Source organism: Microtus oregoni, unplaced genomic scaffold (genome assembly GCF_018167655.1).
Source record: "Microtus oregoni isolate MIOR12 unplaced genomic scaffold, Mior012 000001F_ref0000356, whole genome shotgun sequence".
Taxonomy (NCBI): domain Eukaryota; kingdom Metazoa; phylum Chordata; class Mammalia; order Rodentia; family Cricetidae; genus Microtus; species Microtus oregoni.
Window position 1 is genome coordinate 81,127,085 of NW_024543060.1, and position 13,065 is coordinate 81,140,149.

Sequence of the window (13,065 nt, forward strand, 5' to 3'; positions counted from 1 at the left end):
CAACTTTGAAGCCTGATGCTGAGAAGCCGGGCCATGCCAACACATGGAACCAAGTGTGTCCTGCCCATACCATCATGTGACTTTATTATGCTACTTTATAATTCTGCTTTATTCATGCACTTCTCTTTCAATTTGACAGGCCAAAATTTTGTTTGTAGCAGAAGAATAGTATCTATGATGCATTTTTCAGCTGAACTGATGTACATACAAACGGGAAAAGCCCAAGAAATCAATCAATATAAACAGCATAGCTTATTCAAGGGCCCCTTCTTATAAAAACACACAGAACAGGCAGACAAAGCTCAAGTCAGGAAAGCAAGCAACTGGCTGTTTACACGAACTTCATTTCATGCTACTAAGTTACCTTCTCAACAGAACAATATCAAAGCTGAAATGCCAAATTCATTCTTTAGCGTTATAAATGTAATTTTCCAGTTCTCTTAGCTCAGTCTCAAATCACATGCTTCTGGGAACCATGCAGTATGCATATACTTAAAGGCATATACTCAAAAATTTATAGTAGTTTCGTAAGTGCTTATCTACAATTTTTATTTCCCATCTGAATTATAAGTTAGCACAGAGACAAGCTCCCAGATTTCAGGTCTAATCTTTGGCTGTAATTGTTCCGCCTCTTATCCAACCCTCTAAGAAACCAAACAACAACAATGGCAACACTTGAGGTCTCAATCCACTTTACGAAAAGAAAGCTTTATGAAAAGCCTGAACAATGAATTTAAACATTAAGGAGAAAATGAGAAACGTTAGGTGTGTGAAGTAGGAAATGTTAATTTCATGCACTTAGGAACACACACTCACACCCCACAGTAGTAGAAGCAGTAGAAGAGGAAAACACTACATGTGTAGGGGTAGAAATATTTGTTACATCATGATGCTGGCTGGCGATGGAGGGTTGTCGCCTTAGAGCCCCCTGAATGGAAGTTCCACTCTGGAAAGCATTCACTACATCCATCTGCAAGGAATCAGAGATTGTGACAGCGTGCTCAGCAAGAGAGAGAGAACAAGAGAAAGGACCGTTCCATCTACCAACATTTAAAATGTAAAGAAAAAGGCACTTTTACAGAGCAGATAAATAGGCAAGAGTAGCATTTTGAGATGAAAGGGGAAAATAAAAGCTAGGGAAAAAAAGCTTGGGGCATATAAGAGACATTCTTTCATAATCAGTTAAAGTTTCGCTCAGTTCAGCCATCAGTAGTATTTTTCAAAAGAATAAATTGTGTAGGTTGGGAAGGCTAGAAAGGCAGTTACAAAGCACAGGTGGTCTGGACTGCTCCCCAGATAAAAATCATTACTCCCTTCTGCTTTCCTACCTCTCTACCAGACCCATACCTGTGTTTGGATTCTGTTCAGACCTCTAAACCACAAGATCTGGCCACGCCGTAATTCCCTTTCGGCATGATCAATCTCTTCAACATCCTCTGCTAATTCCTCCTCGGGTATTTCTTCCTTTTGTGTTCCATGACCAGCTTCTTTTAGGAATTTTAAACGGCTAGTTGGAATTGTTGAAATAAGCTATAACACAGGGGAAAGAACTCAAGGTATTAAAAACTGCAGGAGTATCCACTTTCTTTTTTTTTTTTTTTTAACCAATGAAGCAATGTCTTGCTGGTGACTTTCTCAGAACAAAAATTATTCAGTTATAAAAAAGGCAAGTTTACAAAACAAAATGTTTTCTGAATAGAAGTGAAGATGGTATTTCTCATATTTTAATGTAGACGTTCATGATGCTAAATTGTACAACCATGTTTTACTGTGTCTACATGTATACAGTCTCCACCTGAACGCATATTAATTACATTTACTTCAAATAAGATGACATGGCATGTGGTCTTACTGGGTACAAACCAAGCTTGTAATCCATTATTACTATAATAATTCACAAGTAAAAGAATATGAGAATTCAGAAAATCCTTAAGGTCATAAAAACAGTTAACTATTTTTATAAAATTTAGCTATCTAAATTGAGTCAACACTGATTGGTAACAGCAATACATAGCAATAAATGCCTCCAGAAACAAGAACACTATCAGAAACATCAACAGTACAGATTAGCATTTGAGTGTTAACAGGTAATACCTATGAAGTAGAGTTTACCAAGGGGAAAGCAAGCTGCCTTCAGACCAGAATAGCCCGGAGAACTTCTACTCCTGCCATCTACGTTCACAGGGGTAAAACAGGATCAGCTTTGTGAAGTGATTTGCACATGAAATGGTTAAGATTCCAGGTCTCTGAGGCACTAAGTCAGGGTTTATTTTATTTTTAGAATCACACACTTAAAATGAACAGACAAAATCAACGTAAGTCTGCTGCTGCTGGCTGTGTGTGTGCAGCACTGAGATTTTCTTCTTGAAATTAGGCAGATTTTTTAGGTTGTAGACTTGTGCTCTGCCTATCAGAGAACACTGAAATAATCAGAAAGAAATGTGGACCAACAAGGATCACCAAGAAAGAGTTTTAAGGTAACAAAAGCAACTTAGAACCCAGAAGAACACAACTAAGAAAAAAGATAAAACCTGAGTTTGGCTGGATCTGCAGAACGACAGTGAATGAGCTCACACACGTCATACACGGGAACACACCACCCTGTGTTCGCAGACATGCCAGCACTGACTCTCCAGCAGCTGGTCTGACACTAGTGACAACAGCCTGAAGGTGAGCATCACTCATCTTTAAGAGAAGAAGTGTGCAACTAACTGCAAGAAAAACGGCGATCAGTACAGTTGAGGTGGATCATGCTTTTCTGGCATCTTAATTTACAGACAACTGTTAAAGACGATTCCAAGGCCTTAAAAAAACCATTTTGTGGCTCTGTTTTTCAGACACCCGTGATTTTAAGAAACTGTTTACTATGTAAGACTTAAAATTTCTCTCAGGCTTTTAAAAATATTAAATTCTATACCAAAGTAATGAAGTATGTTTATTCTGAAAATACATAATCAGGTGGAAAAGACCCAGGCATTACCATCCTACCCAGTCATCTATGTGCCGTGTCTGCAACTGCCAACAACTTGCTCTAAAACATAGAAACGAGTGAAAGACCAATGAGCACAAGAACCACTTCAGAACAGCTACTGAGGAAAGGGACAAATCCCATGTAATTCACAATTCCCTTCTGTGACTCAAGTGGTAACTAGAATAAGTAATAGAAATAGCTGAAAGATTAAAAAAGAATTAATTTAGGTTTTAACAAAAACAGTGAGATTTTTACCTGGCCCCAGAGTAAGGTCCCCATTCCCAGGAATATTGACCACAGCCACTGTTCTATTGAAAGTTCTGAGCAGCTGAATGGTTTCCCACCAAACTGCACAATTATTATCTGGAGAAATAATCAAAAGTAAATTCATTTAAATGACAACTAAAACAAAATCTCTGCTCCCAAATTTAAATATATATATATATTATATTTATTAAAATCACATGACCAAAAGAATACCTGTATGTTCTTTCCTATAATCTCAAATAACTACATTTTTTGGTATGCTTTCATGAAAGGTAGTATGTTTTGTGGGAAGTACCACATGTCACAGTGACATATATGGACAGAATATGCCACCTTGTTTTTCTCTTCTACACAGCAGCCACTCCTCGTTGACATCTGGATGTTAAGACAACTATGTATGTATGCTCTGTAATAGAAGAAAAGCAACCTGGCAAGGCTATGAAGTGTGCACTATCTCTCTGGTCTGTTCAACAGGGAGAGGGAAGTCCAATGGCATCCGTACATAAAGTTCACACTACGGTGCTCGCAATCCCTTCCTGACCTGCAGTGTCCTACAACAGTACACCTGGGAGTAGTGCGTCAACAAAACATTCACTTTTGTCTGAGTCTGACAACTCTCTCTGATATAAGGGAAGTAGCTGTGAAATACTGAAATTAAAAGAAATTTTGGTGCGTAATAGTTGTTACATTTTTATACTTTAAGAAGCATTATAAATTTCATGCTTTGCATTTATTTGTTAATTTCGTTGCTTTTTAATGTCAAGAATGTTTGTCTATTTTTCCAGATAGAGTCATCACTGATTTGCTAGGATGCTAGCATTATAACTGATATTATATATATTGGTTATATCATAAACCATATTGGAGCTATTTCATAATCAGGTCTGGATTTTCATAAAGAAATGAACTGAAATAGTTTTTCTTTTGTAAACCAAGAAAACAGGGAATAGAAAAATGTTCAATGTTTCTAGCTTTGTTTTTTTTTAATTGAAAGACTTTTTTGGTGTAATGAGGTGTGAAAGGAAGGCATTAAAAGTACTAGGGAAAACCAATAATTATGTGACTGGCTGATTTGGTCTCATTAAAAGTAATTCTTTACTTTATATTCGAAAGTAATGAAGGTGTCTGTGAAGGCAGCTGTGGGAGTGACTTCTGAGAAGGTTGGGTCAAGCTGCCATAGTCTCCAGACCATACACTAAATCAACATGAAGCTGGGCAGACATCAGTCATTACATGGAAGCTCCCTCCCAGCTTGGGCTATCTGCTAAGTAGGGATATGTCTCATATAGCCTAAACTATCTTTTCTACTTACTCACCTGTACCACAAAGGTGCCTAAAACAATCGTGCAGAAGATGGCGTTATTAAAGATTCCTTCAAACACATTTCTTTCACCATGAATTTTCCGTGCATTTATTTCATTGAAAAGCTGCATCAGCACAAAGGTATTGAACACAATAGTGTAATGTTCCGAGGGGGGAGCGTGCAGAGGGGCATTCCTTCCACTGTCAATATCAAAAAACTTCTCTCCTGAAATGAAACGTCACCATTTTGTAATTATCACTGAAATAACACAATGTGTTTCATGAAGTGCATGATAACAAAGCTTGGCCAGCCTTGGTCTGGACTGGATTATCTGGTGCTGTTTTTGTTCTACAGATAAGGAAAGGGAAACCCCCGGCACCATGGAGACATGTCAAGATCACACATCTAAGAGTGGTGGAGCCTGGATAAAAGTCAAGACTCTCTACTTCCCCACCAACCTCATCAACCTCCCCAGACGGAGTGGGCACCAAGAAAAGCAAGTAAAAACTTAACATAAAATCAGGAATAGAATTGATGTTTGTGAAAATTCTGCCACACTAAGGCATGCTGAGTGATAGTAATATGCAACAGAAACAGCTGAACTGAACTCTTACCAGCAAATAAGAGTGTAAAAACCACCACGAGCTGATAAAATGCATGACCCAAAATATTCTTCATCATTGTCCGTGAGATGAGAGGCTTATTTCTGCCATAAGGCTTCCGGAGCAGGAGTGACTCAGTGGGTGGTTCCGTTGCCAGGGCCAGGGAAGCCAGTGTGTCCATGATGAGGTTGACCCACAGCATCTGCACCGCCTTAAGAGGTGAGTCCTAGAAAAGACAGGCTTCCTAATAGACATTCACAACTGTTGAGGAAGGCAGCGACTTTCAGGAAGCCTTTAGGATTACAAAGACTTAAGGAACAAAACAGATTACATTTTATGTTAATTAACCTACAATATAAAGCTTCATCTTATTTAAATACTTAAAGACTTTAAAAGGGTAGATCATATAATTTTTGCGTTAAAATAAATATTAACAGTCACCTACTTGAGTAATACAAGCGCCCGTGAAAGCAACAATCACTGCTACTACATTAACAGTAAGCTGGAACTGAAGGAATTTTGAGATGCTGTCATAGACATTTCGTCCCCACATAACTGCTTTAACAATGCTTGTAAAGTTGTCATCTGTGAGAATAATATCAGATGCTTCTTTAGCCACATCAGTTCCAGCAATGCCCTGTTAAAAAAGTCTGTGAATTAGACTAAATGTTTAAAATATAATTTGTACATATGCAAATGTGCACCATTATACTTAATAAAAAATAATTACATTTATGCTAAAAGACGATAATACTGTAATCTTAGGATGCCACTGACAAAGACATCCGGGCTTAGTCGACACCATACATAAAGAATGAAGCATGAAAAGCAAAATGCAAGTAGTGTTGCAAACAAAGGGACGTCTCTTCCCAAGTCATACAGAAGGTGTATTAAACACACTAACAGAAAAGACAGGACTTGAACTTGGGAGGGAGGCATGCTGGAGGAATTAGAGAAGCAGGAAGGGTGGATATGATTATACACCGTACATATGTATCAATTCTCAAATTTAAAACATTAAAAAATTTTTGAGAATATTAAAAGTGATTAAACGTGAAAGAAAGAACTGTTTGAAAGAAAACTATAGGAACTGGAAGTAGATGATGAATGGCGAACAGCTCAGGAGACTGAGGAATTTGCTTAAGCCAGCAGCAGGGAGCAAGGAAAGCAGGGAAGACTTTTCTCCCCATTATAAAGTTCCTATGAGGCTCAGGCCCTGTAGCTTCAGGGAACATTTAGAAACAGACATGAAATGAGAGGCGCTCTTGAAGACCTGAAGACACTGAAGAAGCAATGAGAAGCCTCAGACTAGCAACACTGTCAGCAGTAGAATGGGCAGATGAACAGACTGTGGGTTAATAAAAACAAGTTAATTGTACCTACAAACATCATAGATAATCTTCGGAACAAAAGATGGACGCAATACATGTGATTTTGTATAAAGTTTAAAACAGGCAGAAGCAATGAGCTCCAGGAGTCACAGGTAATATCTATCTCTTGTACTGTCCAGGACAAGGTAAGCAGATCCTCAGAGCTCTCTCAAATTCATACATCCAGGCAAGCTGTCACTTCCACTCCAATGCCAGGTTACAGCAGGTCAAGAGGTGGGGCAGAGGGATTGCTATGGTAAAACTGACCACCAACTGACTCTGAGTCACTGCAAAGGGACTCTGGGAATGAGTGTGTGCCAAGTATGTTAAAACATGGAAAACATTAAGTGAATAACAAAAAAGGAGTTCATGTGGCTCAGGATGGACCAGCACTGACAGTCACAACAAAGACTGGGCTAATCTAAGTGATGACGGGGTACTACGGAGGAGTGGTGGGCAGGGGGAACGTGAATGCACATGGAGCAAATGCGGTGCTGTGCCTGTGCACCTGCTGTCTGCTAAGTGTGGAGCCCTCACCTTCCTTGAGGAAAAGCCAGGAGTCAATGCTTTGTATGCTGACTAAGTTCCGGAATCAAATGGTTCATATATGTGGGGGAAAAGAGCTAAAATAGTCGTTTCCTTTTGGAGTCAGAAACTAAGGTGAAAGAAATGGCACATGGTAGGAGCATTTGATACCAAACTTTTTTAAAAAGGGGAAATGGAGCTGTACTCAAAATATTCAATTATAAGCAAGTATGATTTAAATTTTTAGTCCCCGAACTAAACTCCAGCCATTCTTAGAGGCTGCAAATGCAAATCTCTTTCTTTGTTTAAATTCTTAGGAACTTAAGAGACAGCTTAAAAGGGAAGTGGGTATTCAAAGAAAACTTAATTCTACAGACAAATACGTTTGGGAACTTGGGATCAAAATAGACATCAGCTTTTAGTGAGTTCCTCAGTGTGACTACCTGCACACACGTATCTAAACTGACTCGTACTTTATCAGATATCAAGTTTTAGCAAAAATGGTTACATGACCAAATCATCCAAGGACTTACTCCTTCTCTTTACTTTTGAAGCAAATTTAAGTTGTGTAAACCCCACTACCAACATATCCTGTGTACTGTATTTTTTTCGTATTGGTTAAGTTTTGCTAACTTGAACACCTGTCTTATACCCAGGTTTTGAGGAAAAAGATCATATGTTCTATGAAACTAGTTTTGCCATCCTAGTTAGCTGTCAGGGTCACAGTAGGTACAACAACTGGTGATCGTAACGCTCCTGAATTGGAATGATGCTGTGTGCTTAAGAGCACAAGGCAGAGTCCGTAAGCACTGCTTAGCCCACAACTGGAACTTATCACAAGTTTTCAACATTTCATGTCAATCCATCTGTCTAGATATAGGGTAGGGTGAGAGTCCTTGTAACCTTTGCAATCTTTGCTTTTACTTGAGGGCAAATTTATATATTTCTTCTTACTATCTCTTTTAATTAGACCCTACCATGACCCTTCTTGTAAATCTCTATTTTAGCAACAGAATACTGGAGAACAATTACACCAGCACACACCAGTGCACAGAAACATCTTCATACCATGAATCCTTAGTGTCAGGCTTTATGTCAGAATTCAATGTCTCTTGTACTTTAGATAAGGAGGCAAATTTAGCACCTCTTAAGAAAATTAGCATTTCTACAATGGCCATGGACAGTCACATTAAGGCTAACAATTAGCTCTCCAGAAGAGATTTTTTTGTAGCCCAATGTACAACTTTCCAGCCCAATGCAAAAAATAAAGACTGGGCTGTATATTAAACAAAAATATTCAGATACTTAGTTTTTCTTGTTAAATTCTGTTTTTGACAATTAGGAAGGATTATGGACTATTAATTTCTAAAAATAAGACGAAGAGTAAAGAAAACACTTCAGTTAAAGAACAAGCAACTCCCCACCCCCCCAAGCAACTCTCTTGTATGTGAAATTTAGATTGAAAAAAAAATATGTAAAGGCATCAAAATACGAGGGCAAACTGTGGAGGGTAAAGGACTAGCAAGAGGGGGAGGAGAAAGTAAGAGGGCAACGGTTATGTGTGAATATGAGCAAAGCGCGTTATATGCACGTGTGAGCATGTCATAATGAAACACGTTATTTTGTACACACAGGAGACTGTATGACTATATAAAATGATGGCATCCAAATGTTCTTTAAAAGCTGTGAGGTCACCACTGCTACAAGTTTGCTTAAGAAGGTGGCTGTAGATGAGCTGATGAATGTTTAAATATTCCTCAGTGCACAAAGCAAATGTATATTGTTAACAGTTGTCCAAAGAAATCATCTTCTAGCTAGTCTTCACAGTATCTCATAAAGCTAGCATAGAAAACCATTGTGTTTATAAACTCACTTAGGCTTATCCTATATCTCTTAAACTAATTTTGAGGAACATGGTTTAAAATCAGCAGTAATTTTGGCAGCAAACAAGCAGACAACCCAGCTAGCAAACTGTATACAAGTATTTGAGTAAGTAGGCACCTACCATGGCAAATCCAACATCTGCTTTCTTTAGTGCAGGGCCATCATTTGTACCATCGCCAGTTACAGCTACGACTTGGCGTTGCTCTGAGACAGTGCTGTCAATTATACCTTAAAGAGAAGCAAATATCAGTGCTCTAAAACCCTTTCAGCGAATAGGTGATTCTGTGGAATAGCCTCACTAGTCCATTTCAGAGACTCAAAGCTAAAAATACATTTAAACAAACATAAAAATATACACTGCTTAGCTATGAAGCAAAGATCAATTCTAGAAGCTAAGGCTATATTAGGAGTACTAATTACTGAAGGTGAGTACTAATCATTGAAGGCGAACATAACTTTCCCAAGATATCAGAAGAAAATATATCAACATTTTACTACAAAATGCTATTTGCGATTCAACTTAATAATCAGGGTTTGTTTTAGCTTAAGAAAGCAGAACACGTTTCTGTGCTGAGAACCGTGAGAGTCACACAATTTACTCACCTTTAACCAGTGTGTGTTTGTCGGTGGGAGATGATCTTGCGAGTACTCGAAGCTTTGGCCAAATCTTGTCTATCCTTTCTTGTTCAATCTATAAATTTTTATCAAGGTTAAAATGTGCCAAAACTCGTCTTATAATTCTCAATTAGCTAGCTGCCATGTTACCAGTGGTTCTTTACTCATGGTCCAAAGAGGAATAGAAACTCCTTGGAACGTCTCAGAATTGCAATTCTTGGGCAGGGCCTTAGGTCAAACAAATACTATTCTTGATTGGGGCGTCAAAAAAAAAATCTGTTTTAACAGGCTGACTTGGTGGCTCTGGTTCATGTACAAGAAGTTGAGGCCAAATCTTGAAAAATTCCCCCACTACCTATGAAAAGGCATGAGAATTCTGAGGAAGACGGCCTCCTAACTTCCACTTCACGTCCGCTCTGGCTGCCCACCTTGCTACTCTCGGCAGTCCTGTGTGTACCAAGTAGTCTACACCTAACTCCTTTCATAAAGCATTCCTGCCACATGTAAGCCATTTCAGAACCACTGCTCCTGTCTCCTAGACTGCAAGACGGCTTTGCTTCTGAACAGCATTACTGATGTAGAGAGCCTAACAAAGAATGTAGATTCAGTATGTACTGGTTGAAGAAATTACTAAATACACTAAACATATCAATTTAAAACTTGGAAAAATTCTTACCTCTCCTTTTTCATTTCGTATTCTTCGGTTAAAATCTTTACCTTCTAAGCAAAGGAAATCTTCCCCTGGGTGTAAAATACCACATTTGGTAGCAATAGCCCGAGCAGTATTAATATTGTCACCAGTGACCATGCGCACAGTAATTCCAGCTCTCTGACATTTCTTTATTGCCTCAGGTACCTGGATGACACAAGAAAAAAATTATTAGGACAGAAAATTATTATTTCCAAAGAAAAGCATTGAACAAATATGATCTCACAAACTCACAACTGACAACTTTATCTCAAGATGCCCAAACTTTCTTCACTCCCTGTCAATAATGTCTTCTCTTCTATTACTGCCAGCCATTTTCAGCTGCCAACCTCACTCTGTATACTAACTTCTCAATGCTATTAAAAGCTTCTTTCCTGGAAACCATCAGGCGATTCTTATGTGGTAGTTTTTCAATGACTCAGGCTTACTGTCTAGTGGATACCTGAGTAGGACATTTAGTTACAGATGGCTCACTTATTTTCCTTTCTTCTAATCCAGTGAGTCTCAACCTGAGGGTCAATATCAGATATCCTGCCTATCAGATATTTGTATTACAATTCACAGTAGTAGCAAAGTTGAAGTTATGAAGCAGCAACAAAAATAATTCTATGGTTGGGGTTGTATAATATTTCCTACATCAGGTTGAAAGCCACTGTTCTAGTTCTCTTTTTTTAAAAATATTTATTTATTTATTACGTATACAATATTCTGTCTGTGTGTATGCCTGCAGGCCAGAAGAGGGCATTACAGAAGAGACCCCATTACAGATGGTTGTGAGCCACCATGTGATTGCTGGGAATTGAACTCAGGACCTTTGGAAGAGCAGGCAATGCTCTTAACCTCTGAGCCATCTCTCCAGCCCTGTTCTAGTTCTTTTATCTACTTCCCAACCATTTCTGAGCTAATGACTTTAAAATCCACACCCTTCTTCACACTCTGAGAGCTTTATCCCAGGTTCTGTCTACAAAGTGGGCATCACAATTTGGTGTATAGTATGCTTTCTAAACTAACCTGGGAGTCGACTCTAATTCTCTTTTCATTTCCTCCCGATGCTTCCATTAAGGACCAACACGTCATTACAGATTCTCTCTCAAACTTCTCCTGAGTCAGGTAGATCCCTAGGGCTTACTGAAACAGCTTTAACTGCAGTCCCTATCTCTCTGTTACTTCTTTAAAAGTCTTGTCGACTGTATGGTAGAATTCTTTTTACCATAGCAACACATGTTAAAAATACGCACGACTCCTCAGCGGTTACACACAAAGCACAGGGCTCTCGGTACTGAAGAGAACAGATGGCCTCAGGAGAGGTTTTCTAGATTTACTAAAACTTTCCTCTACTACATACAGACCGACGCGGCAGCGTGTGCTTCTGCTACTGTAGTTGCTTAAAAAATTCTTTTCTGTCTTCTAGTCAGAAAATCCACACAGATCCTACTAGAGCAGAGGCTGTGAATTTAAATGGCTTCGGGGCCACGCAGCCAGCAGCGATGAGGAAAATATGCCAATAATGACACACCCAAGAACAAAAGCTTAATCAAAGTGTTACTCAGAGCTTGTCTGGTTTGTTTTTTATGGAAGAATGAAGAGAGTCGAATGCTGACAATTCAAGAGAAAGGAGAAACTCTTTTGTGTGTATAATCTCTCAATGTATACCACCTCACATACATACACATGCAGAGGAGGGAGCTGCCTACCTGTGACTACTCCAAGTCCAGTTTAGACATCCCTTTGTTGCAGCTACCTACCTAAACAAACTTGGCCTTCATCTTACCATTAAATATCGCTATTAGTGGCTACCCCATCATATTACAGATACTTGTTTTTTCATGTCCTCAGCAAGTCTGTTTCTAAGGCAGGACCTTTACTTTATCTTAAAATCACCAAAGCAATTTCTTTCATTAATTTACACATTTAAGTACCTGGTAAATAAACAGAGCTTAGTATTTACCGTGCTTCTGAATTAAATGCTTCTGGAGAAACAGTTATCACAGGGATGCTTTTCAAGGGTGGCACAAATAGCACGGTATCTGATAGTCTTGGAACACATAAATAATTATGAACAGCTTAAATATGTATCTAAGTTTACAGGTTTATATTGTTATTTTTTTTTTTGTCATGCTGCCAACTCTTAGTTATCTGCATCACTGGAGGGGAGTCATTTCCACACTCACTGTAGCTAATGTTTACTGGGTGCCAGGTACCATATGAGGTCCAGTGATGCTTAGGTTATCGATTTTTTGTCAAGACCTGATCTATAAAATTCTGATCAATTGTCTATATAATGTACCTCTTGATATCTCATACAAGCTCAAGACACATTTTAGCTCAAACATCTAAGCAAAATCTCTGACTGGAAACTCATCTACGATCATTTAGACAGTACAGAGATTGGGACTGATTTAAAACTGTGTAGGAGTATTATTTATGAAGGGCAGATTGGATGTTGGTTACCATGGCTTAGTTTAAAAGGTAGGGGAATTGCAAGGAGTAGACCAGTCAGTATTTAATTACAATGAGCTAAGAAGAATAGCTTTTCTAAAGTTCTAGGTACGTAAATGTAGGCACAAACAGCAGGCAAATGTTGGTCTGGCACCACAGGCTGCGAGGTGGGCATAATGGGGGATGAGTAGCAGTGACTATGGAGCTATCATGACTGACTGCCATGACATCTGCATAACTCTCGGTAAGCAAAGGAAGAACCATTAGACCACACTTTAAATTGGGATGATTCAGGAATTATATCTTAAGTAGGTTGATTAATAATGATAAATTCGTATTTGTTTTCTGCCTATTACACAGAAAGCATTTCTAACTTGCAC

The 13,065-nt window shown here is 38.6% G+C and overlaps 1 protein-coding gene across 3 annotated transcripts in view; it reads right to left on the reverse strand.

The window, feature by feature from the left end:
- Atp2b1 (ATPase plasma membrane Ca2+ transporting 1) overlaps positions 1 to 13,065 on the reverse strand; it is a 101,759-nt gene that overhangs the window by 3,338 nt on the left and 85,356 nt on the right. The window contains exons 13-21 of one of the 3 annotated variants that reach the window (XM_041669416.1): positions 10,214 to 10,393; positions 9,526 to 9,613; positions 9,044 to 9,150; positions 5,589 to 5,780; positions 5,156 to 5,369; positions 4,555 to 4,766; positions 3,227 to 3,334; positions 1,348 to 1,530; positions 884 to 970 (exon numbers count right to left, since the gene is read on the reverse strand). In XM_041669416.1, coding sequence (XP_041525350.1) covers positions 884 to 970; positions 1,348 to 1,530; positions 3,227 to 3,334; positions 4,555 to 4,766; positions 5,156 to 5,369; positions 5,589 to 5,780; positions 9,044 to 9,150; positions 9,526 to 9,613; positions 10,214 to 10,393 — 1,371 coding nt within the window. Of the gene's footprint in view, positions 1 to 818; positions 971 to 1,347; positions 1,531 to 3,226; positions 3,335 to 4,554; positions 4,767 to 5,155; positions 5,370 to 5,588; positions 5,781 to 9,043; positions 9,151 to 9,525; positions 9,614 to 10,213; positions 10,394 to 13,065 lie in introns of all 3 variants that reach the window. The other 2 variants (XM_041669426.1, XM_041669423.1) reach the window with 2 other exon arrangements.